Source organism: Trachurus japonicus, chromosome 10 (assembly GCF_045865225.1).
Source record: "Trachurus japonicus isolate A0001 chromosome 10, Traja_1.0".
Taxonomy (NCBI): Eukaryota; Metazoa; Chordata; class Actinopteri; order Carangiformes; family Carangidae; genus Trachurus; species Trachurus japonicus.
In genome coordinates, this window is record NC_140916.1 from 21053374 (window position 1) to 21080451 (window position 27078).

Here is a 27078-nt window from a genome sequence, read left to right on the forward strand (position 1 = left end):
AGGTTAAATGTTGGGCTGAGAAATTTAGTAGTTACAAAATGTATTATATTTTGTCAGTGTGGCAAAGACCCCTATCAATATGGTAATGTTGCTCTCACCAAATGAATTGCTGAGGTCTGCGATCTATAAAAGATCCATTAGAACAAGAAACACAATCAGTCAGACATTAATTTATAAACAAATCCAAAGATTAATAAAAAATAAAAAAAAAACACCACCATAAAACCATGTTATAGTTCACAGATATTTAAGATAAACTGGTCTTCTTACTACTCAGCTCTTGAAAAGCAAGAATGCATCGAGAAGGTCTGCAAAACCTTGGGTCCTTGTTTTTATGCCCAGTGCCAATTAAAAATAAATTGTGGTTACAGCATGGTTAAAGCTAGGTAGCTAGAACAATTGGATAAGCTTCGCTGCAGAGCTGTCAGGAGACAAAATCTGGCCTTCTGCATGCAGACCTTCTGACTTCATCCTGCAGAAGAACTCAATACAGTCTGTGTACAGGTACAGGTGGTGAAAACACATGCATACATGCTCTCACCCTTCAGTGGTGCAGAACCCTCTGCACCTGCTTCAGCACCACTGTGTGTGTGTGTGTGTGTGTGTGTGTGTGTGTGTGTGTGTGTGTGTGTGTGTGTGTGTGTGTGTGTGTGTGTGTGTGTGTGTGTGTGTGTGCGTGTGTAAGAGAGAGAGAGAGAGAGAGAGAGAGAGTTTGACTTTGCAGCAGAGGACATAGGAGATAAAATTCTCTTATACACATCCTCTCCCTCACCCAGAAAGCCCAGCAGCAGGCGGCACCAAAGCTCCAGGGACAGCAGCTCACATGCATCACGGCCTCATGGCCCAACAAGGACCGTTACCACTCTGCGTCTCATCCACTTGATTGTTTTTCTCTGAGTTTGCCTCTCCCCCATTTCATCTGCAACACATCCCTTCAAATGAATTACCGGTATTCCCCTCCAATAACATCTCAACGTTGCAAATGAAAACATGATGATGGCAGCAGCCAGGGAAACACCTACCAACACCCCACTCCTTTTCATTCTGGCTTCTCGTCTCCACTCATTAGTGAGGTTTTAGACATTCCCTGGTTGCTTTTAAATGTGGTTGAAGTTATCGATTAGCTCTTTAAAAAGTACAGGCCCTTTTTATTCAGGGGTTACAGTTAGTGAGTGTCACTCAAGGCCATGTTACTGTAAAAGAGGGTTTGTCTCAGGATTAATGAAAAGATGGCTTTTTGTTTCTTGTAATCTTCCCACATCTGTTTTATAACCTTGATGGTCTGGAAATTGTGTTTACTGGGAAGATTCATTATACCACGGGCCTGTATGTTTCACAGCGAGTTGACTGATTGCCCCACCCAGTAGCTACATGTGTTATTACTGAGTGTTCAGTTCAAAGAAATTATACTGTCTTTTTATTGTCTTTAAATAGTTCTGCCAGTTGTGTGTGTGTGTGTGTGCGTGTGTGTGTGTGTGTGTGTGTGTGTGTGTGTGTGTGTGAGGGAGCGAGAGAGTGAGAGAGGGTGGGAGGAAGCGAGCGAGAATCTTCCCACAGCAGCATCAAGCCAGACATACTGGGTAGGCCTACTATGTATCACCGGAAGTCAACTTCACCTTCAGAATAAAAGATACAAACGTAAATAGTAGATGACTAACACTTTTAAAGTGTAGCAACTTGACATAGGCTACAATCAGAATTGGGGTCGTCATGGACAAACTTAGTGTACCAGCTGGACAAATTACTGCCTCTGGGCCTAAGACCCCAGGGCTCCAAAATGTGACTAAATGCAAATTGGTTTTGCCATAAGCACTATTTTAACCTTTAACCTGTAGGCCTAAAGCCATTTGTGTTACATTTTTTGCATGAAAGGTGCTATACAAATAAATAAAGTTTGAGTTTGATTAGGCCTGTTAGGCTACATGTAGCTACTAAAACGGTAGGCCCACCAAACATTGGACGTCTGATGGACGTGCAGATCATGTCTATATTGCGTCCGTCGATCCAAGACCAATTCTGGACGCCTAAACGACGTCCAAACTAGGTCCACTATTTGGACGTCTAATCATGACCCCACTTGGACGTCAATATGCAGTTAAACATTTGGACGTCAGGCTTGGTCACTTTTTTGGACGTCTAAGACAGGTGCAGGAAATTGACATGATTAATGATTGTAGTAGTTTTAGTAATAGTAGTAGTGGACAAATAACAATATTGTTATCAACATGATTAATAAATACTAATATATATTGTTTGTGATTAAACATTATAAGAGACGTCCAAACAACGTCTTGTCTACGTCATTTTTATATGTCTAATTTTGGTCCCCTGAAGGTGCAGACTGTTACGCCAGATGACGTCCAAATGTGGGCATTGTAGACATCTCTTCTATGTTCAATTTAAACTCATTTAGGACATTGTTGTTCTTGAGTACATGTGATATTTTGTTATTTTACATCTTTGTTTTTCCTACTGTTTTTTTTTTCAATTTCATTTCATTGTATTTCAATTAATTAATTAATTAATTAATATTTTAATTTATATATTTTGAAATGAAATTTGTGGGAGATTATGGCTTCAGAAAATAATTTCACCCGATCATGGTTCATAAGAGTAGGGAGAAGTAAATATAATTTTGAACAGTCTTTGATAAGAGCCTTTATTATTTAAACTAGTCAAAGGCACTCTGATTGGCTGAGGCAGCACGTGATCATACTCTGATTGGCTGAGGCACCAGCAAACGCCACTCTGGTTGGCTGAGGCACCAGCAAACGCCACTCTGGTTGGCTGAGGAAATACACCAAGCAACTGGCGCGTTTCTTCTCCTGCAGAAGCAGACTGTGGTCAACATAACGCCTTGGTTACAACAACATCGTTTTCCACTAAGTGGAAGGTAAGTTTGCTTGGTTTAGTTGATTTCATGTTTACTGTATGCATTTATAGTGTCATTTTCTTTCCGGCGCCCATTTTAACCGATGTGTCGTTCACACAAGACGCGCTGCGGCGTGCACCTTCATGGCCCCGGTACTGCTCTATTTGCTGTAATGAGTAGCTATGAGGACTGTTGTGGTAAACTGGGATGTGAGTGGTAGTCACGGATGCTAGCCGCCACCGCTAGTTAGCATCGGGCTAGCGGAAGTTAGCATCGTGCTAGCGGAAATTAGCATCGGGCTAGCGGATAGCATCCACTGCTTGCACTCACTAGCATCCAGGACAGCTAACAGTGCTAACAGCCCTCCTACTACTCTGCTGTACGGAGCTCCTCCTGGGCTCTGTCATACACACAAGCTGCCACTAGCTACTCTTCCTGGGTGCTGTTTCACAGTGAGGATGGTGTGTTGTGCAGTTTCCACCAGAGTTTTGCATGTATTTAAAAAAAAAAAATCTGTAACACCACACGTATTTTTCATCCACTTAACAATTATGCACTACTTTGTGTTGGTCTATCACATAAAATCCCAATAAAATAAATTAAAGCTGTTGTTACATGACAAAATGTGTAAAGTAAAAGTTCAAGGTGTATGAATACTTTTGCAAAGCACTGTATCATTCACATTTATTTATAAATGTTTTTTCCCCTATAGGCTCTTCACTAATGCCCTGATGGTGACATCTAATATCAAGGGAGAAGACAAAGGTTTATAGAGCAATACAAGGTAAGCCCATATGTCATATCTTAACATTTGCTGAGATGGTTTTGTATGAATCCAGTAGGCCTATTGGTAGTGGAGACACAGGCTGCAGGTTGTCTTTGCATATTTCTAATTATTTGTCTTCTTCTTCTTGTGCAGATGGAGCCATACATTTTGATGACACAGCCACAGAGGACTTCATAAAGACACATGCTGGAGGAGAGGGATGCACAGCAGTCACCCAGGACTGATTATCCATTGTGGAGAATCTTGTCACAGTTTTGTATCACTTTTGTACATGTATTTTCTGTGTTAAGTATGCAGTAGTTGGTTCTGATTTGTAATTCTTCTCAAAACACATTGAGTTTATCACTTTCATTTTTATTGTGTTAGCCTATATTTGTTGTTGTGCCACAGACCGAAGCAAGGTGGGCTGTGTAACTTTATGTATTTATTAGTATTTTACCAGCAGTATTAATTTCAACAGATACCAATAACTTTATTAGAATGACATGTTTGTGCCAGTGATTAAGAAAATAAAGATGGAAATAAATGAATGGGGATTGAATTGTGATTTATTGGTAAACCTGTGTATAACTGTAGTCCCATATGTTAACAGGAGGTGGAGGATCTGTTTCCTGTTAACTTTCCTGTAGCTTCATCTGGCTCAGCAGCAGGTTTGAACTGGAAATGCATTACACCTTTGCATGCATTTCTAGGTAATCTGCTGAGAAAACCAAATGAAGCTATAAGAAAGTGAACTGGAACAGTCTGACACCTTCTGAAATGGGACTACAGTTATGCACAGAGCCTATAAGCAGTATAAAAACAATGTCTAAAATTAGTTTAAATTTGATGCAAAAAAGACGTCGAAACGACCACATTTGGACGTCAAATAGCCCTCATGCGGCGGTCCTGTGGACGTTCAGTGGATGTCGGTTTAAATTTTGACGCAGAAAAGACGTCTATAATGACCACATTTGGACAACAAATAGCCCTGATACGGCGGTCCTGTGGACGTCAATACTGGACGTTCAGTAGACGTCGGAAAAAGACGTCGTCTGGAGTAACAGTCTGCACCTTCAGGGGACCAAAATTAGACGTGCAAAAATGACTTAGAAAAGACGTCGTTTGGACGTCTCTTTGCTCAGTGGGGGCTACACATGAATAAATCAATTTCCAAGGGGACAAGATGCAATGCACTTATGTTGTTGCTGGTGTTGATCATCATGGGTCGTAAAGTTGCATGAGAAGATCTGGGCGTGCGTTCACGAGTATCTTATTTTGAAAAAACACCAAACGGAAGTGGCGGTATTCTTGGCTGACTTGATCAAAGCGTGAATAGTTCCCTCTCCTCTCCTCTGGGCTAACCACTTGCTCCGAGGACGTGTGGATGTGCTGTGCGGTCCTCCGTGTCTCCGTGGCGCAGGACGGGAGGACGCTCGCCACGCCTTCAGGGATACACTTAACTGTCACGGCGTCAGCTCTGCATCCGTGTCCGCTGTCCACCGGTGGAAAAACGTCTTCACCCGCTATTATCAACACCGACACTTAACATCTATCAGGCTCGTGCCTCTGGAGTCCGGCGTCACTTGTCCCACCGGTGCCGGTTGCACAGGCTGTTGTGTAAACGTTAATTAATTTGGGAATATCTGGAGCGGCAGTTTTATTGTTTTGAGATCGGATACAAGTTGGATAAAAGATGGGGATCAAAGTGTAGTGCTGGTGAGTATAACGTGTTAAATAAAACAAGGTTACCCCACTACTATCATATTAGCATATTGAAATTGCGCTCACGCCCACAGCAGTGTGCGTGCCTCTGTGTATCTGTGTGTAGCCTATGTGTGTGTGTGTGTGTGTGTGTGTGTGTGTGTGGAGCGCACCATCACCAGCCTCCGTTTCACACATCCTGACCGGAACACTGTGTCGTCATAGTAACTTTTACTAGCAACAGTGATGACATCATGATACCTTACTTTTTTTTTTTTACTATGGAGGAGCATTATTGTCTGAGGCGTGAGTCAGCGGTGTGCAGGTCGGTTTAAAGGGCGCGCGCGCGCGCGTGTGTATCCAGCCCGGAGTCACTGCGTCTTCTGCCTGACACATTTCCAGGGAAAGATGTGAGGCATGTCGGCAGGTGACATTGTGATGTTCGGTACATTGCTGTGTAAAACACAGTGGCGACTAATGATAACTCGGACAAATGTCACATGTTATTACTGTCGTGGACATGGTTTGGTTAACTGACCACACAGTGTGAAGCAGCTTATCTCATTTGGTGTACCTAATCATTAACGCGGGAGCGAAGCCTCTTTGTAAACTCACCGCTGATTTCCTCAAACACTCCCCTGGCTCTCTCTCTCATATCAGATGTGTCACCACATGTGTGCATTTTGTGTATGTGTTGTGCCTTATCTGAGGAGACAGGACAGAATGAACAGGTGTGGCACTGTTGACATTTTTACTCCTTGACATTTTTCTTGGGGGGAGAAAAAAAATCTGCATCATCCACTGCAAGCATCCAAGACCAGCCTTTTCACCCAGGGGCGATGTAACAGCTCACACAGCTTACCAATACAAACCAAAAGGATTTGTTATCTGTCTCCTGCAGCTTACTGCAAGGTGCATGAAAGTAAGACCGGCTGTCAGAAACCTGTCAGGTGGTTGGGGGTTCGAGCCCAGGTTTGTTGATATGACCGGTTAATGCACTTGTGCTCCCACACCCTCAGCTCTGGCCCCATCCCTCCCCCTCAGGCGTGAAAGACACACCGGAGTGGCAGCATCACGTTTCGTGACTGTGCTTCTCTCAGCGTGGAGCACCAGGAGGCTGCAGCAGCTTCTCCCTCCCTCTGTTTAGGATTCAAACCTGGGAAATGTGTATTTGCTCATTCTCACCTCCACTGGCTGAATGTGCTTCTGTATGCTCAGTGGGGTGAAAAACAAACACTCTTGTTTTTCTGTGGCACGCCTGCTGAGTTTCCTTTGTAAGAGGACAAAATACTGCAAATCACTCGCTCCTCTTCAGTCACCCTTGCATGTCACCCTCTCTGGATAGAAAGCTCCTTTTTTTTGATTGATCATTAGCACCTTTTGACTTGGTCCTTCATGCAGGTTTTTGTTCCACCTCCTCTCCAAGGTTTACCTGCTCAGTTTGGCCTGTCAGTTTTGAATCCATAAAGCCTCGGTGATACAATGGCTTTGCGTCGAAGTGACAGCTTGCTCTAACAGTATAGTAGGAACAGGTTGTACAGGCATGAGTCACCGTAGCAGGGGTCTGTCAGAAAGCCACTGGTAACAAGTCTGCAGGTACAGACGTTGACTACGGCACATGTTCCCTCCAATTCAGGCCAAGTCTGCAGAGAATAACAGGTGTGCTGTTAATGAGGGCATGGTTTGGTTTGACGTGGGATTGAGGGAAGCAAGTTCCCAGAGGGTGAGGCCACTGTTTGTGTGTGTGTGTGTGTGTGTGTGTGTGTGTGTGGAGAGGGGCAGAGGGCGAGAGAGAGGGGTGGAGTGGGGGGTCTGTCTGGTGCAGGTCGACAGGGATGTAAACACGGTAGCTGTTAGTCTGGAAGCAATGACAGCTTTATCACCACCACAAGGTTTATGGCTGTGTGTGCATATGGGGGAAGGGGTTTGAGTGTGTGTGCGTGTGTGTGTGTGTGTGTTCAGAGGACTTGCCGACCACACATTATTCTGCCCAACAGACATGACAGTACTCCACTACTGTCTTGAGGCGGAGCAGTCAAAACAGAAATCCACGACAACATCCTAATCCTGTCTGCGATGAATTCCACTTTATTGTGTGATTTTTAAAACACAGATGAAGATAAATCAAACTTGGATCAATGAGATAGCCATGCGACCCAGCCCTCATCCTCCTGTGTGGGCTTGGATGGATGAATGATCAGTCAGCCGAGAATGAAAATCTTTTGTTTCTCTTTTTCTTTTTCCTTTTCCTTTTTCATTTTGCTGAAGCCATGACATTTGTCAATTCAGAGAGGGCCACTTGGGGGAAATTACATAATCATTAAAGAAAAGAAATGTATAAATAGTCAAACTTTTCTGTTTGTACACTTTCTCACATTTCTGTTTTCTGTTCCTGTATCATCTCAATCTTCCTCCTATATTTGGGAATTTCCCCTTTTAGGTGAAAAAAAATTCCCAATGCAGCCACCGGATTGTGTATCAGATTTTTTTTCTTCTTCTTACACGAAAAGCTCCTCAAGTCAGTAGAGGTTTATTTAAAAAACCTGTACCTGACAGGCCTTTGGATATCCTTTGGCTGCACTGCACCTTTGCACAGTGACGTGGGGATGATGAGAGGGATCACACTGACAGGCTGAGGCTGATGGGGGGAGGGAGGGGCTCATGTGGAATCACTCTGTCACAGCTGGCTGCTCTGTCATGGGAGCAAAGGACAGAAAGAGAGAGGGCGAGAGGGGAGGAAGAGGGATTTCTGATGGAATAAACGATAGAAGAGGGGGTGTCGCAGTGGGGACTCAACAGGCATCTAATTACCTCCCATCAGGAGCCTCGACTCCTTGGAAACGCTCTGCACTCCAGAGCTGGTCGTAAGCTGCCTCCACATGGCCTGCATGCTGTCATGTGGGCAGCTATTGATGGCCTGTGAGTATGGATTGGCTGGGTCCAAAAGGTAATGGAATATGATTAGATCCCCAGTGTGTTCAATAAACCACTGGAGTAAGCATATAGATTACTTCATCAGATATAGGCTCCAAGTAATGACAGAATATTTGGTTTGTCAGGCTGGGAAGCTTCTGCTCACCTGACTAATGATTAGACAGACGTGTCTCCAGATTGCAGATAAAGAAAGAAAAGTTCCCAAATAGTGCTCACTGAACTAATTTAACTTTAACAGAGGTATTTGCTCGAGGAATTCAACCTCAAGATTTCACTTGCTGTCAACTTACTTGTGTTCGAAACAATTATTAAAAGATTTAAAGGACAGTGTGTAACTTCTGCTGTTATCTTTTTAATTTAACAAATTGAACGCGCCCTGCAGTTTTCAGCCCCCATCAGCTCAGTGGAGCAGTGTCTTTAATGAGTGAGTCATTCTTTTGTTAGTTTGTGTTGTTCACATGCACATCATGTGACTGCGGCTATGACATTTAGCTGATTTATAATTTTGGTCAATGTCCAAAGAAGTGTAGCAGTGCATCCTCGAAGGCAGCAAAGACAACAAGACAGCCCAGGTGGATGTGAACAATTAATAATTTTCAGAAAAATGTGTCCTGAAAAGGTTTAATGAGGAAGGAAAGGAAAAAAAGACAGAACATTTTGTTAATAATACTAAATCTTATATGCTGTTTCAGAATTTATACATTTTCATCATGAATTTATTGAATAGTACATGTGAAGGTACCATGTTCTTCCAGAAAGCATCAAAAATTAGAGGTTCGAAATGTCTGGTTGTCCAAATATAAACACAAAACAACTTATTATGCTTATCAATGAAGCATGTATCCTGACCTCTGTCTTTTTAATAATATCAAAATACACGCATGAGTCGTCCAGACCCTGCGATTCAACTTCAGTAATTAGTACTTTGACATCATACATCAGCAGCTAGTGACACAGTGCGCTGTCCCTGCCCATGCTGGTTGTAATGAGCAGATAGATGTGGTTTAATGGCAAAGGAGACAGTCGTGATGAAATTAGTAACGTCTGGTTATTAGATTTGCATCTGTTTCCTTCTCGCTCATTAGTTTGCGGTGCGTATTGTGCAGGTTTAATTGAGAGTAATACAGTACTGAGTGGGTGTTTGGATGAAGAGTCTAATTTTAAAAAGTGCTTAAAGGACCATTGAGGTGGCTGCTCACGGGCATTGTTTCACTCAGCCTTTCTGTCTGGATGTTCTCAATCACTCCGCTCTGCTTTCTTTCCCACATTCTTCCATTCTTTCAGTAAGTAATTTTCCATAAGTGACACTCTCTGACACCTAAATTTATGCCTGTGTAGGACAGAGACAAAACCACTAATGTCCGATTGTCCTCCAGTGAACGTTGCATCATGGGTTGGTGGTGAATTGGGATATTATGAATAATACATGACTGTTTTTGAGAGCATTATGACCATTGTGAATGACAGATTTAGGGCACTTAGAGCTCAGACGCGCTATGTGCTTACTACGAGCCAATCTCCGCTCAGCTACAATTATCTCTAAGTAACATGTTACATTGCCCAGAACCCATCACACGTCAGAGCCATTTAGTTCATTTTAGTGTTCATGTTCATCCTCAGCAAACTGGGGGGAATAGATTTTGTATTTTTTACACATGTGAAGTGGTTTGAAAGTGGAGTCACTGGATAATGGTTTTCAACCTTTAGAATTTGTCTCGAAAGCAGAGATTTTCTCTCAGGCTGATGGTTTTTGCGTAATGCAGATCTTGATTCCATCTAAATGTAAATTTTGGTCTGGTAATAGTTTGACTTTGGGATTTAACTTGTGCTCCTTCTCTTGTGTAACACAAGTATTCGTATCTTGCTCTTCCTCCCCCTGTTTTTGTGCTGATGCAAGAAAACAGCGAGGCACAGCCACACCTCTTGGAGAACAGTAGGACAGATGGTTGTTTACACAGCGAAGGAATGACTTCACTTGGACTTAGATACACTCTGACTTCCTTTGCCCTTTCGCAAGCAACAGAAACCCAAACACATATATGTGCGCACAGCTGTGTCCAAACTCGCTCAGGAATGAGGACGACTACACATGTGCGCAGGGTGTGTTCGTGCTGGTGAATTCCCACTGAGCTTTACATTGGGATTGATGGAGCCGGTGCATGTGGAACAGGTGCCAGGATCTCAGTGTGACTCCGGTCAGACAGGACAAGGGAATTCCAATACAAGGGGGATTTTGGGGGTGTGTGTGTGTCCATTGAGGCTGGAGTGTGATTTCCGACATCCATCAGGGCTCGTACCACAAAGAGAGGCTGGTGAATGGGTGGGGAGCTGGAATGCCTCGACTGTAACTCAATCCAGCGTTTGGCTGCTGTGTGGGTGCAAGTGTGCATGCATGTGTTTTCTCAAGATACAATGGAGTCATTTGTTTTCAGCTCCACTTCTCTCTAAATACAGACTCACACACACCATTAACCAACAATAGTGCACTGGTTAGATTTTGTTGTGAAGTGTGTGCGGTGACATATGTGCGGTATTTTGCGCCCTCTCCGTTGTCAGTGGTGCCAAACAGTCACTGCGCAGCTAAGCAGCCAGATTGCCCCCCCCCACCCCTTGTACTTCGGCATTCAGACTGAACGCCAATACACTTTTGAGCTCCTGTAAAGACTTGGGATGATGGTAGGGGCAGAGGGCCAAAAAACCACCCATGCCAGCAGCTCCCACTGGGAGAGCAGGCTGCTGCAGGGCCATCTGTGCAGGCGTCCTGATGGGGCTCATTGGAAAGTAGGGCGTAGGGATATAAAGGGAGGAGGGAGGACTCGAGGATGCATGTGGAAGGAAACGGAGAGCGAGAGGCTGGATGACAAAAAAGGTGTTTACTTTCTTTTTAAGCCCATGGCATTGTGAGAATGCTCCATTATTTCTCTAGTTGTATCATTTCAGCTTTCAAAGAACACGGAGGAAAATTTAGGCCAGAGCTGCAATACTCTACGGCACGCAAAACAGTGTCATGACCAAAAATACACAAGGATCTGCTTTTTAGAGCATAGTCCCAAAATAGATGAAGAGTTGAAATTGTAGAGTGTTAAAGGAGCAAACATCAGGGCCCTAGATTTGACAGGAGGTGTTATGTATGTAAATGAGTTAGCTGGTGTCATTCATATGATGGAGTCTGCTGAAGAAAAGAGGAGTCTAGTGAGTTGGGCAGGAGGCGAGTTTAACATTCAGAGAGCCTAGACTGTCTGCACACTACCCTGAGGGTGAATATCACCCGCTCACCCCCTCCTCCGCAGCCCGCCCACCTTTTTTTTTTTTTTTTGCCTATCTTTGCCATCTTATTCCTATACTCATCACATCCTCAAGCAAGATAGGGGATGTAGTTTTTACCTCAGACTTTTTTTTCTACCTCCCTTTCACTGAGATCTCTTAAACCAGGAAGCAGCTATACAGAAACAAAACAAAACGTTGCTGCAACACTCATGCCGGATATTTGCTGTGCTCAACTTTCATCATGTGCTGCTCTTCTAAGAATAGCATTGCATCAAATCATGAAGTACAGGCACTCCCGCTTTGTGGCGTTTCACAGTATCAATACGGCATATCCTGTCGGTGAAACCACAGATGTATTAAGTCAGTCCAATTTCCCATTGCAAAAAATACAGTAAATAACTTCAAAACACTAAAATATCAGGTTGACTATTTACTATATTTTCACATTTCCTTAAACAGTGGGTTACAAACCTCTACACTGTATTTTTGATCTTGATTAAGCTTGTCATCAAAGGTGTCAAACCCCTTATCAGTTGGATAAAGTCTGCTGGTGCAGGAATAGATTGAATTGGCTATCAGCTGTGTCCGCAAAGACATGAACTTTGAAGACACGTGAGGGATTTGTTGAAGCTTGAGAAAGAATGCTACCAGTAGTTCAGGTAGTTTGAGTATTACATATCAGAAATAGATGCTCATCCTTATCAAAGGCCCACACTGAGAGGCTGTATCTCCTAGCATCCTAATGACAGGCTTCTGTCTATTGGTGCTACTATAAAAAGCATATAGACCTGTAGGCAAGTTCTTTGTCTATAATGTTCATTAGCGGTGGTGATGAATAGACGTGCTGAGCAGTGTCAATGAATCAAAGTCAGCTGTGACGGCGCTAATGGATCTTTTAAAAACTCTCTCTCTTCAAGAACTTTTTAAAAAATGTCCCCAGTGCAGACAAAACCTATATGCAGCCTTGAAACTGAGCCAAGCAGCAGAGTATAATTACAACAATGACCCCAGAGTGACTTTCGATGCCGACAAAGCTGCTACTGTAGTCCATCTGCTCCCACCAAAGAACCTCAGCCCCTGACCTTTCACCCTCAACTCCTTAATGGTAGAGGTCAGACAGTGGTTTGGTTTGTCCTGAATAAGCCCCCTCAGTCTCAGTGGAGAGCTGTCTCTGATTCTGATGGTCTGCCTCCATTGACTCTTTAATGGAAGAACCAGTTTGTCAGCAGCTGTGTCACCGCTCTACTCATCAACACACACTTAACACACAGACACGCACATGCAAAGGTGGACGTGAGTAATACCAATAATGTGGTGAAACAGGTTTTACAGAGACCCAAATGGAGATGGCTACTAGCAACAGAGATTAACAGAAGGTGATGAAGCCGCTTGACAGATTCAAGCTGCTCGGACGTGTCAGGAATGCCATTGTTTCATCAGCACACACACGTGCACACACACACACACACACACACACACACACACACACAGCCAGACAGTCAAGGGTGCTGATAAAGACCGTGTGTCTCTAGACAGTGCCATTCTGTTAATCATGATAGAACAAAGCAGGCAGATCCCCTGATGGCAATGATAACAACCTGACAGAATCACAAGATAATACACACACACATACACATACACACACACACACACACGTTGTAAGGGGCATGAACAATGACACTCCCCCAGCTGTCTAGACAGTGGAGGGCCTCCGTTGGCTGGCTGCTGGAGATCTCAGGGGGGATTAGAGCACACACCACTACACTCACCTGTTCTTAGCTGCTTGTTTCTCACTGTGTGTGTGTTTTTTTTTCCTGCATGGTTGATATGGTGTGACAGGCACAGAGGGAGCTTGGTGTATCATGAGGTATGGAAACAAGTTATACATAGAGTACAGCTGAAATGACTTCTTGTTGACAATGATGGAAAAAAAAAGTGGTGTCAATAATACGGATGTAAATTATAAAGGAAGTTGGTCTTGGTTTGTGTTTGTCATCTAGAAATGTCACAAAGGCTAAAAATAACCCAGACAACAGGATATTGTAGGTTTCCACTTTAAAGACAGACTGTGAATGTCTTTGAGGTCAAAATTACACAATTGTTTTCTTGCATATGTAAATTATGATTCATAAGAAGCAACATTAAACTACAGTTAGTTCAGTTCACACAAAGGTTTTGCTCATTTATTAGCTCATAGTGTTTCACTTTGTTGTACATTGCTGCATCACTGACATTATTGAGTCAGTGTGATGACTTTCCTTTTGCTACGGTTACACTTCATTTTGTTATGTAACAGTTAAACATTACAATGATTTTATCACAAAACCAAAATGTCAATGCTGTTTCCTACTTCATGATGTCAGGATTTTATTTCTAAAATATTCAACATCCTTCAACTTGACACTGACAAATCCACAGGTGCCTGAAGTCCAGAAACAAATCTGGACACAGTCACAAACACAAATCGCTAATATGACAATCGCTGTCTTCTCTACCATCCACCCCATGTGACATGAAAGTGGCATTATAGCATATTATAGACTCCAGGCTCCAGAATTATATGAAATTCAACAGGCTATGCCATTTCCCACTGTCACTTTTGTTTAAAGTGAGCATCTAAAGATACATCAATACAGCTGCTGTTTTTCTTTTGTGAAACTGCTACTTTCCACTCCCACATTGTTGTGATCTTAATCCTCCTGCAGTTTTAGTGGCACAGTAGAAAAAAACAAAACAAGGCAAGTGTGTCTTATACACAGACACCGAGGACTGGCCTGTAATTCAGTGTGCACATCTGTAGAGGAGTCACCTGACTGACCCTTTCCTGCACACGCTGTTGCACTGACTGACAGAGATGCAGAGCTGTAATGAAATGATGTATCAGAGCCTGAGAAATGCTGAGGGGAGGTGGGGGGGTGAATGTGGTGGGGGGAAATAAGGAGAGTGAAGATTATCACAAGCGAATCATTGACAGTTTGAGCACGTAGAGTAAAACTCACAGTCATTCCCATACATATCCAAACACACACACGCAAGGTTCCGTGCGTGTGTGTGTTTGGATATGTATGAGATGACTTGCAGATAAACTCCTGGATTTAGTCGCACAGACTCCTAGAGCGGGGCCGACTTTGTCTTCCTGTCAGTTGTTCTAACATAAAAGCAATTCCTTCCAGTTACCGTAGAGCTCACAGAGACTTGCTGGATTTGTCTATTTTTCTGTTTATCGAGGCATGTCCTCTCTTTGGCTCCATGTTGTTATCCAATCTAGAAGAGTTTTCTGCAAGGACACCCCGGGCTTGCTCCTCATGCAACCTAATCTAGACAGTGACAGTGGGAGCAAAACAGCTCAAATGTTATTAAGGACACTTTGGGGTTGCAGTTTGGACTGTGGTGCTAAATTTTCAACTGAGCTGGTATGGTTACATGATAAAATAGAGGATTTAAAAAGCTTTTTCAACTGCAGAACACGGACAGACAGATATATTTGAGTTGTCCTTCTCAAGTGTGGTATACAGTCCCAGTATTTTATTTGAAACAGCTCGGTCAGACGTCCTGAGCATCAGCTGCTTAGTTAAACACCTCTTCTTGCCTCTGTTGTCAGCGTATCACAGAGCAGTGTGCAGTGCGGAGCAACGATTACAGCTCTCAGGATCAGACCAGAGGATTTCAGCCCCACCACAGCATTTATTGTGAGAGATATAGCCTGCGGGTGTTAGTAGGAAGGAAGGCTGTAAAACCGCCTCACAGAAGGCAAACCCCCCCCTCCTCCTCCCCCCTCCCCAGTTTCTGTACGCCGATCTCTACCGCAGGTGTGTGCAGGTGCATGAATAAGTGCCCATGTGGAGGGGAACAAGGGAGAACAAAGGAAACCCGAGCCTCTCACACAGGAAACTTGAGACACGACCTGCTCCTCTGGTCAACAGTGTGTGCTTGACCTTTCACCCAAGGGGCCCAAGATGCCGGTTGATCGTGGTGGCTGATAGGCCGGGGGGTAGGGGGACGAGGGGGTGCCTGAAGGTCACAAGAAGATGAAACGATTGCAGCAAACACTGACCATTCCCAGGTTTTCCCCCAGTGATTTGGGACAAAGGCATTGTCACTTACGCTAGAGTAAAGGAAGGATTATTTTCAGCTCTTCTGCCTTCTTCTGCTTTGCTGTTTATGTGTCAGTATTTGTGTGTGTGTGTGTGTGTTTTTGTGTGTGCTTACAGCTCTGGCTGCTGTCTGAGCTACAAACAGCAGGAAGAATATGGCGTGTTTAGATCAGAAAATAACTTCCTGGGTGTCGCTCAAGGTCTCGCTGTTAGCATGTGGCTTTGCTGCCCTTCTTGTGACTCCTGCAGGCAGAGAGGCTTTCGCTGCTGAACAAGCCTGAAGGTACAGAGAGACTGCAGCAGCTCTCAGTGATGATGTCTGATTCAGGTAGACATAGTCACCACCAGGTTTGGTCGGCAGGAGCCTGAACACAGCAGAGATTATGTAAAGAACAAATTCATGTCAAAATACTTCAGAAACAATTTCATTACTTGCCATTTGCCATGTACGAGAAGTATTTCCTCCTCTCTTCCTTGCCATTTTAAGACTTGTTAATGTAGGGGTGTGAGTGTGATTTATCAGTTACATGCAGATGACATTAAGGAGATGATGAGTGATGGTGGTAAGTGCACCCAGAGGATCAGTTTCCGTAGTATCTCCACTCTAGCGTACAGCGCAGTAAGTGCCCCTCTCCACTACAGCTGCAGTGTTGGTCCATTGAGGGAAGGAGCATGTTGAATTTTTAAAATGTGTTACCCAAAGCATCCTTAAAGGGAAAGACATAGATAGAGGCCACGCGATCGCTTTCGGGCAGCAACAGTCTCCACGGCGACTGAGTGACCCACATTTTCACTCCCTCCTCCGTCTTGTTGATGTGGGAGATGGGGGCAGCTGTTGGGTGGGGTGTAGGTGGGGGTGGGGGGTATTCCAGATCCCCAGACGTTGACAGCGGGTCATCAGTTGGAAAGGATGAGTGTACTGCTGTGGAGAGAGTGAATTGGAAATGATAAAAAAAATAGGGAGAGAATTAGGGCTGAAGTAGAGGAAACATTGAAATATATTTTTAATGAGTCATTCTAAGGTTTCTGTCCAGTATGACTTTCACAATTATACTAAAACAACCTTTTACAAGAAAGTGATGAAGTCTGCCAGAGACCCAGTGTTAGCTAAATATGCATTAAATGCATCACATTCCAACATAAATTGAACTATAACCTCTACGTGCACAGTTTCTATTTCTATTTCTTCTTCTTTTTCTTCTGTCTATATTCTGCTGACAGTTTTGTTTTTTCTGCGTGTCTCTTTGTGTTTTAGACAGGAATGCCCCAGACTGCGTGCTCAGGCACCATGTTCACCACTCCCAGTGGCTTCAGCCCTCATCTGGCCTGTGCTGAGCCTGGGGAGGAGGAGGAGGAGGCCCCACAGGAGGGCCCGGGGCCCGGGGCTTGCCTTGCCGATGGGCCCCCAATCACCTCTGCCTCCCTGGACACTCTCATTCAGAATCTGGTGCCCACTGCGGATTACTACCCTGAGGTAAAGAGAAACGTACCTCATTTAATCCGCTATTCATTGATAGCCCTCCATCAGAAAGTCAATTTCAGAATATAGTGGTAATGACAGTATTGCCAATTAGATTATTAGTCCCGTGTCTCTGTTTAAAATGCTATTCGGCTTCCTTTAATTACAGAACGCCGCAGTGTTTTTTTATTGATGTTGTGACAGTGTCTTAGTGAATGTCTCCTTCTGTCCTCTGACAGAAAGCCTATGTGTTTACCTTCTTGCTGAGTGCTCGTCTGTTCATCCCTCCTCCGGAGCTGCTGGCCAGGGTGTGTGAGCTGTGCATTAAACAGCAGCAGCTGGATCAGAGCCCACTCGATACGGTCAGCACTGCACCACACATAAATACATATCTCCAGTGAACGCATGCACGAGCTAAAAAACACAGGAGGTACAGAAAGAAACATGTAGACGAGTCTTGTGTTCCGCATGTAAACAATAACCACGCTTTTACAGTTTGACATATAGCTAACGATAGTGTTTTGTTTTTTTGCTGAATGAGTCACAAAATCCTGATAAAGCTCTTTCACTTCTTCAACAACAGGCCAAAGTGCGCAAGTTTGGTCCCAAGATCCTGCAGCTGCTGACAGAATGGACGGAGACGTTCCCATCTGACTTCAGGGACGAGAAGATGGTGGGATACCTGAAGGACTTCATCCACAGGATAGCTCCATGTGATGAGGTACACCAATGGCACAGGACAGTACTCATATTATAGCAGACAGACCAGTCATCCTCAGCAAAGACAGTTTGGGGATGATGTTAGATCATCAAAAAGAAGAAGAAAAGAAGAAAAAGGGCTGCTACAAGATAACAACTGTCAGTTTCTACAGAATAACATTTCGTGATGCGGTGATTTTCAGCCACACTGCTGTGTCCATTATATCCTTACAAGCTGTAGCTGCAGTGAGAAAGAGTGTGAGTGTAGGGTGAGAGGCTCCAGATCTGTGTTACACAATCTTATATTACAGGAGAGAGGAGAGGAAGGAAGGATATTAGAGGAGTGGCTCTATCTGCAGCCTCAAGGGAAAATAGAGGGAGGGAGATGGATGGAGAGAAAATGGGGGGGATGGGATACCGGGGCATAGAGAGCAGAGGAGAGGACGGTGAAAGGGAGTGGACGAGTAGGAAAAATGGAGGAAGGTGAAGAGAGGACAGAGAGAAGGATAGGGCAGGTGGTGATGAATGTGCTGCTATTTGCAGCTGGCTGTCCACAGTATGGGTGTGTGCATGTGTGTGCAGACATGTGGGAGCTGTGGCTCTGGGTCATTTGTGAGAGAGACTGACCCAACGGCCTCGGTGACCAGTCATCTGGAGGGAGAGGCACAGAAACACACATTCCTGGACATATTGCTCTCCACCGCCGTTGTGTGAAAACCTCAAAGACGAGTTTTACTTCAGCTGAGAAATTACATTGTGCTTCTCATTCTTGAGCTCATTAAATCCTTTCAAACACCATTAGATAGTGGCAAAATGCATTGCCTTTGTGCTAAAAATAAAGATGTTCTGTTTAAATCTTAATGTTTTGGAGATTAAAGGTTTTCAGCAACCAGCCACACAATGATACAGTTAATGAGGTAATTTACACATATAAAGAGTTTATAAATTGCCAGTAATTTATTCATTCTCAGAAGCTCTTAAGTGCTCAGACATAGTGCATAGTGCAAAAAAACTACCTCAATAATAAACTGAGAGTATACAGTTTATATAACCTACTGAGACATGCCAGGTAAAGAATATGTGCATGTTACTGTACAATGACATTGTACTGGGGTGCCAGGTTGTGAGTCTACACTGATGTGAGTCATTACTTCACTGGAATGTATCCTGACCTCTCTCCTAGTCAGGATCATTTTTACTTCATTACTAGTTCACATATTTTCTAGTGGAAGCACCTTTGCCAATAACCAACTTTTATTTAGGGAGTATATTTATAACCATGACAAAGACAGCATACTTTGGAAAAGAGTAGAGTGCTGAAATATGGGCTCACAACCTGGCAACCGGGACGTTCTTTTCATTTGTGCCTATTACTCATCTATGGAGCATTAATAAATTATGCCTTAAAGTCGTTATTGACAGCCCCTCTCCTCTCCTCTCCTCTCCTCTCCTCTCCTCTCCTCTCCTCTCCTCTCCTCCTCTCCTCTCCTCTCCTCTCCTCTCTCCTCTCCTCTCCTCTCCTCTCCTCTCCTTCCTCTCCTTCCTCTCCTCTCCTCTCCTCTCCTCTCCTCTCCTCTCCTCTCCTCTCCTCTCCTCTCCTCTCCTCTCCTCTCCTCTCCTCTCCTCTCCTCTCCTCTCCTCTCCTCTCCTCTGCAGGCGTACTGGAAAACCCTGAACCAAGTGCTGCAGAAGTTGAGCCAGAGGCTGGCCCTGATGAGCCAGGGGGAAGAGAGCATCGTCAAGGTCTCCCTCAATGCCTCCTCCATCTCTGACAAGCTGGTGGCCTTCAAGACCAAGCCTCCGCCCATCCAGAAGGACATGCTCTCCATCTGCAGCGACCCGTACACACTGGCACAGCAGCTCACCCACGTGGAGCTGGTGAGGAGGGAGAGGGGGGAGAGAGGGGGATGTGGGTGAGACAGAGGTCAGGGTAAAAGATGATAACAAGGATGGGCGAGGAGGAGAGGAGAGGATGTTTGATTGGGAGGGAGGCAAAGGATAGTGAAGCTATGTCAAGGACATAAACATGGGATGTAAGACTTCAAAAGAGGAGAAGGAGGGAAGAGAAACTGATATGAGGATGATACAAAATGTCTAAAAGAACAAAGGGAAGAGGGGAGGAGGTACAGTAGAAAACCAAAACTGGCAGAAACACTTAACACTGTGCTCTTACAGCATCTTGAAGATCGCTGTAGTTTAACCTTGATTATTGCTTGTCAGCTCTTCAGAGTATACAGTCTTTAAGTCTTGTTAACTACTATTCAGCCAGTGTAACAAGAACAAAGGGAATAATGCAATGAAACATACATGAACAAAAGGATCTCCTGCAGTGTCCCTCACATTGCATGCATGGTGCCTTCAGTCTATTCATGTGTGTCTTGATATGGGCACGTGTATCTGGGGGTGGGAGTGTTTCTGTATGTGTGTGTGTGTGTGTGTGTGTGTGTGTTCGCGTCCGTGCACGCATGTGTGTGTGCCTGAGTAAGCCTGTACCCTTGTCTGAGTGGTGACATCACCCCAGAAGTCAGTGATGTGCCTGGGGCTTCAAACAAAGGGGATAAAACCAGTGTGGATATATGTGACCTGACAGCTACACACACACACACACACACACACACACACACACACAAAGGCGAGTGAAAGACAGATACAGACGAGTACAGTGCACACACAGACTACAGCACTTTATTCTGTCTTGTTTTTTTTTATTGTAGGTTTTCTCAACAAGTCAGTTTTTATTAAAAAAGAAGAATTAGATTCTATCACTTTGTGAGTGTCTGTATGCGTTTTTTTATTTTTAGATTAACTCACACATTGAGAAAGGTCTGATGAGTCATTTTGATTTGCACATGTATGTGACTGCACAGTTGTCTTTTAATAGAAGTGAATATCGTCTCAAGTGTCACTTTGAGGATATACGATTCCAATAAGTCACGTCGATGAGTCATTACTTCCCTTTATTGATTGTCTTCCATTACTGAAATGAAAGAATTATTAATGGGGCTCGACCCATCTGTGTTCATGTGTGTGTGTGTTCACGTGTGTCTGTGTGTTTTCCAGGAACATTTGAGTCACATTGGACCAGAGGAGTTTGTTCAAGCCTTTGTTCAGAAAGACCCATTGGATGGAACACAGGTAAACTTTAATCAGTCAGTGTTGTTTTTAATAGTAACTCATGAGAGTGGATGCGAAAATTAGTGTTGTCTAATGTTTTGCCATATCAGTGGAAACCCCTAGTCTGTTCAGCCTTTATTGTTTTGTTTTTTTCCTGTTCTCCGTTTTGCTTTGTCGGGGAATCCTGTAAAAAACCATGTACATTGTACTGTTGGTGCATTAGGTCCGATCAGGACCTAATGCCAAAATGAAGTCAGCCAGTCAAAAGGTCACAAGCAGCACAGCATTGTAATGTCACAGGCTCTGTCTCCCGTGCATGTGCACACATCTGCCCTTTATTTTGAATACTTTAATATTTTTCCTCTCCTTTCTACTGTGGGTTTTCTTCGTATTCAGTTGCTGTCTCTTTCGCTCGTCTTCTCTCTGTGTCCTTCCTCCTGTGTTTATTTCACTTGCTCTCCATTGATCGTGTTATTTCCGCTCTCAGCTCACCATCTTTGTCATTTGCACTCACATAGGGGGTCAGCCTGTAGATAGGAAGCTAATTAGGATCTGAGGAATTCTCTATGGTAACGCTTCCTATACTCACTTGTGTGTGTGTGTGTGCGTGTGCGTGTGCGTGTGTGTGCGTGCGTATGTTTATCATCAGCAGCCATGCTTCAGTGACCAGAAGAAGAAAACCTCCAACCTGGAGGCTTATGTCAGATGGTTCAACAGACTGTGTTACCTGGTAGCTACAGAGATTTGCATGGTGAGTGGTACAGCAGGAGCTCATTTATTCTGACATTGGACTTCAGAAGCAAAGAGAAGGGATAAAAATACTCATTATGCTAAAAATGAAGTGTGTTAAAAGTCTCCAAAAACATGAAGAGCACTTACCCTGGTCACAAAACAGGACAACCATTGATGAAAAGCACTTTAATCATGAAGTAGACATGAAAATGAATTCAGAGGAGACATTAGAAAGATATAGCCTATTTTTGTACATATTAATATTCTGCAGTGTGGGGTCAAAGTTTATTTTAACACAAAGCTGAAACACTGACATTTAATTTACTGATTTTAGATTTTAAATGATAATTTCTGTAAAAACAAAACACTGTCGTGGTCTTGAATTTTTGTAAACAAGCAGAGGGGCGAAGGGGGTTTATTTGTTACAGAGCATTACTGCCCCCTAATGGTCACGTTGCTGTAGTTCACTCTCACTGACAAGGACTGTGCCAGTACCTCTGCATAGAAAGATAACGTTGACTGTGAAAAATGAATTCTTTTGTCTCCTTTTTGCAGCCAGCGAAGAAAAAACAAAGAGCTCAGGTGATTGAGTTCTTCATCGATGTCGCCAGGGAGTGTTTCAACATTGGAAACTTCAACTCCCTCATGGCCATCATTTGTGAGTCTAATTTAGTCAGATCTGAGAGCAATATCACCAGGTGTTCTGCTGCCTGACATGGTGTTAATAGTTGAAATCCTTTCCTCGTGTAGCTGGTATGAACATGAGTCCTGTGTCACGGCTGAAGAAGACTTGGGGCAAAGCCAAGACTGCCAAGTTCTACATTCTGGAGGTAAGCATAACGCAGCCGTTCACATACTGAGAAGTACAAGACAGACCATAACTTGAAGCTGATGCTGTGTCGTTTGTTGCCATTTACTCTGACAGCATCAGATGGATCCTACGGGAAATTTTTACAACTACAGGACCGCCCTGCGGGGGGCCGCCCATCGCTCTCAGACTGCCAACAGCAACAGAGAAAGGGTACGGGCTCAACTCTGTGTCACTGCATTCACTCTGAAAGCATGCTGGCATGGATTCAGTCTTTTATTATCCACTTTGTGCCAATATTTTCTTTATCTTCGTCTGTTTCCCGTCCCTAGATTGTAATTCCCTTCTTCAGTCTGCTGATCAAAGATATTTATTTCCTGAATGAAGGATGTGCCAATCGGCTGCCCAATGGCCACGTCAACTTTGAGGTTAGACCGTCACCGTTTACCTCACTGTGGTGCATTTAGCCATCCTAAAATAGATTTATTGAGTACTATTTTGTGTTTTTAGAAATTCGTGGAGCTGGCACGACAGGTCGGGGAATTCATGACATGGAAACAAGTGGAGTGTCCATTTGAGGAGGATCGAGCCATCCTGCACTACCTCCACACTGCTCCAATCTTCAGCGAGGATGGTGAGAACCTATACCATGCTATTTTTGTTTTAAGGACGTGTCTAAATATGTTTGTTTGTGTTTAATCTAACCAACCCTACTGTTTTTTTTCCTTTTCATCAAACCTCAGGACTCTACCTCGCATCCTATGAGAGCGAGAGTCCAGAGAACCAGGTAGAGAAGGACAGGTGGAAAGCACTCAGGTATGGATCATAATACAAACCAGATGAAAGACGATATTGAGTGTATGAAGATGCACCGTCCTAAACCAGCATCTCGCCTCTTTCCTCTCATCAGGTCTAACGTTTTGGGAAAGACATGAGAAACTGACGGCAGCTGACCCTCCCGCCAGCGAGGGAGCGTTGTGATCTCACTGCACTAAAACAAACTGTGAAGGAACCTAGCTGGTACTTAGGTGTTTTTCTATAAAGAAATTATTGAGGAAAAAAAGCAACATGATGAACAGGATTCATCAAGAAGAGTGTAAAAACAAACAAAACAAAACAAAAAACAGAACAAAAATCAACGCATCAAAAAAGTGAATTTAAAATGTTAAGCTAAGAAAACTGGAACAAAATGCCTTCACAGCGTATCAGTGATGAGGTACAATATGTCGGAGAGGGACACAGCCCCCCCACCCCGTCTCCCCCGTCCCCTCGATGTGTGTTTACTCTGTGAAGATTTGTTTACTACAATAGAGAGTACAGTTACAGGGAAAACCACTTTATAAAATGAAATTCCTACTGATGCTATAGTTGTTTTTGTATTTGCTCCTCTCCCTGTTCCTCTCTCTTTCTCTTCCCCTTTGGTCCAAAGCCTTGTCTTGGTATTTAATTTAACTATTTTTTCCTCTACTTGTAACGTACTGTAATGAAACTTACAATGATGTGACGGGCGCTGGCTAGCCCACATCAGCTGTCAAATTTTATAGGTCTACTGAAGGAATGGCAACCGTGTGTATATCTGGGTCAGCAGAAGATATGACATGCCTTGAGCATTTAACCAGTTCATCTCATGTGTACTTTTTAATTATGTGTGTGTGTATGGTGTGTGTGTGTGTGCGCGCGTTTGTTCATGCATTCATGTCCGTTAAGATTGTCACTGTCTTGTTTTACGTGAGAGTGACTGGAGAAACCTGTTTTTATTGCTCATCTCTTCTCGTAATATTATTTATTCTTTTATGTTATTTTTGGAAAGCCTTTGGGAAAGTGTTTTAAAAAAGTGTTTACTCCTTTAAAATGTGTTGTGCCATTAATGCAAGAAAACGACAGTATAGCTCAGCGGTCACAGCAGGAGCCAGGCCAGGTTGTAGATTGTGTACAGGTGACATTTTTGCCCTCATCTTTCTGCTCTTCAGGAAGTTTTCTCTGACTGACGTTCAGTTGTCTGATATATTTATGGAGATTTCTGTGCTGACAGATGTATAGTTTTTATTGTAACTTAAACTTTCCTTTCTTGAAAATTAAGTCCAATGGCATGCTACGACGTTTCAAAGGGGCATTAAAGCGTATCCACCTTGTAAAGATGACTACAACAACACAGACTTTCTAATGATGATGTATTGTTGCATTCGATGGAAGGATGATGATGAACCGGAGACTTTTGTCTGTCTAAAGAAGTAAAGAGGGAAACTTGTGCCATATAAATCACTGGTTGTCATGATAATTCAGGTTCCTCTGACTTGAAATGTGTTGTTTATTGTTTTGTGGGATTGTCACTAAGCTTTGTTTTGTTGTGGTTCGGGAGCCTTTTTTTTTTTTTTTTCTTTTTTGGAGGGTGGGGTTGGGAAGGAGGGTGGGTGGTTGTGGGGGAAAAGATTGGGAACTGTGTAATTATAAGCTTTTTAAAAAGTCTTATTCAGTTTGCTCTAATTGATTGATGTCAGTGTTTTCTCTTAAGAAGCACCTTTCCCTCTTAATAACAGACTGACTTTAATTCTCCCTCCTCATATGTCATCAATAAACTTGCTTTTTCTTGTAACACATTCCCCCCAGACAAGTTAAGAATAGAGAGCCAGAGATGTGATGTCAAACCTGCCATTCGAGGTGACGACATGTTTTAATAAACATTGCCTGTGTTGAACATGTGTTTTCAATGACAATCGACTCCAGGACATCGTATCATTTCACTGCTGAGCCAGCTATACGCCGCACACACATCCATTGCTGGGTGCAGCTCAGGGAGTGAATGCAGCAGTGTATTTCATGGTTATTGAGGCCAAGCCCTCACCTTTGGCTTTAACATTACTGCAAAAATTGTGTCTGGTTCTTTAACAGCCTTTAATAAACATAAACTCACACACTCATGCCAGCAGTTAATTTTCTTTGTGACAGTGCTTGGGTTGATTCATTTCCATCTTTCTGTCCAATCAAGATTTACAGCCGATCGGGGTGCTGCTTGTTGACTTGAACTTGACTCACACAATCAGGGTTGTCACAATAATACATGAGCCATGTCATTTTATTGATTTTCTACCACATGTGGTTTGAATATTTGATGAGATTAGAACAAATTAATTCAGGCAGCTCACAGAGCCAAACAAAACCACATTAAACACTGTAATAAAAACGGCTGAAACCAAAACTTACTTCCCTTACAGATTAACCTTTACTGATTAAAAAAAAAAAAAAAGATAATTTGCAACCGAGGTGTCTTGTCTTAATTTACTTGTCTTGTCCATATTTAATAGAAACAGTGATAAAAACAAAAGAGCAATAAATTAGAGAAGTTGGAACCAACAGATTTTTGGCACTTTGCTTTATGAATGACATCCCATTTTTTTAAATTATTGCCAACCATTTGCCTAATGATCGACTCGTTTCAGCTCTTTTCAAATAATATGCATTGAGATAAAGCCAGGTTTGGGCAAGATTCGTCATCAATGCATAAAACTGCTGACTGGGACAAATCATCTTCCTACACCTGAAAAGCAAGAAGTGTATAATCTAATGTAAATTTAGACAGCCCAGCAATATTACAAAGCCCAAATTTCATTTTATTTCTGCATATTCCATATGAATAGTGGCAAATCAATACAAAACAACATTATTTGAAGGTCCATTTCATAAGTTTCAGTCTTTGAGTTCCTCTCCACTTGAACCAAATGTTATCTGAGCCAGTTTGGTGTAAGATTCATAGTGTCTGGAGCCCAGGAAGGTGCCAAAGAAAGCCTGGAGCACCAGCACGGCCCTCATGCGTCTCAGGATCGGTCTGGACAGGTCCACCCAGTAGCGGAGCACATTGCCCTTCTCTGGCATCGGTGCTGTGTTGTATCTGGATGCGAGGCCAATGTTGACGGGTAAGGCCAGGAGGATGGGGTACACACCGGCACCCAACACACCCACAAGTGCACCTCGCATCAGGGCACAGGAGGGGCAGTTAAGGTCACCGGACATGAGGGAGCTGGACACCACTGCGTTGTAGAGGGCGGCTGTGGTCATGAAGGGCAGCACGGCCATCGGCAGGGCGGAGGTGACCGCCGCCTGCGTGACGTTCAGGGCTCTGCGGTACAAGCTGTTGGATATTAATCCAGCAAGAGCCGCGTTTCCCCCGAGATACAAGGGTCCATAGAGGAAGAGCTTCTGGTCAGTGTCGGGAAGTTTTTCGAAATTCTTCGCCAGCATTTCAGCGATCACTCCTCTGGTGAGCGCTTTTCCAGAGACGCTGTCCTTCTGGCTGCTTTCCGACATTTTTCCAGACTTGATGTTTAAAACGTACAGTTTAAATCGACAGTGCCTCGGTTTGTGCAGCTAGAAATCCTGTGTACCTGTTTGCACATTGAGGTAGAGCTGTCCTCAGGATGGACACAGCGCGCAGACATGTCTTACCCATAATTCACAGCGACCCAATGGATATGGGTGCCCTGAGTAATATCTCGCAGGCTTGATTTACGCAGCACAAAAAACACTCTAGTTTTTCCATCATACAGAATTGTGCGAAAAATGCACGATCGTGGCAGGGCTTTGTGTACGCCAACTTCATATTAAAGGCATGGGGAGTTCCGAAAAACTTCAGGT

General features: G+C 43.6%; 2 protein-coding genes across 3 annotated transcripts; one reads left to right on the forward strand and one right to left on the reverse strand.

Annotated features, from left to right (window-relative positions):
• The first annotated feature begins 4989 nt into the window (after window positions 1–4989).
• LOC146979943 (ras-GEF domain-containing family member 1C-like) lies at window positions 4990–25144 on the forward strand. Of its 2 annotated transcripts, none has more exons than XM_085789970.1 (14): window positions 4990–5357; window positions 16893–17111; window positions 17336–17458; window positions 17680–17817; window positions 19452–19673; window positions 20856–20930; window positions 21559–21660; window positions 22197–22299; window positions 22392–22471; window positions 22567–22662; window positions 22782–22877; window positions 22960–23083; window positions 23193–23265; window positions 23360–25144. In XM_085789970.1, exons 2-14 carry the CDS (start codon window positions 16899–16901, stop codon window positions 23382–23384), a joined length of 1470 nt encoding a protein of 489 aa, XP_085646096.1. In that variant the 5' UTR covers window positions 4990–5357; window positions 16893–16898; the 3' UTR covers window positions 23385–25144. The 2 variants fall into 2 exon arrangements, with proteins under 2 accessions (XP_085646096.1, XP_085646097.1); XM_085789971.1 differs by having other exon boundaries at window positions 5005–5357; window positions 21562–21660.
• Window positions 25145–26043: 899 nt separating this feature from the next.
• Window positions 26044–26894, reverse strand: tmem126a (transmembrane protein 126A). The gene has a single exon (XM_085789972.1). The coding sequence runs from the start codon at window positions 26749–26751 to the stop codon at window positions 26134–26136; it is 618 nt and encodes a 205-aa protein (XP_085646098.1). The 5' UTR covers window positions 26752–26894; the 3' UTR covers window positions 26044–26133.
• Between the last annotated feature and the right edge of the window lie 184 nt (window positions 26895–27078).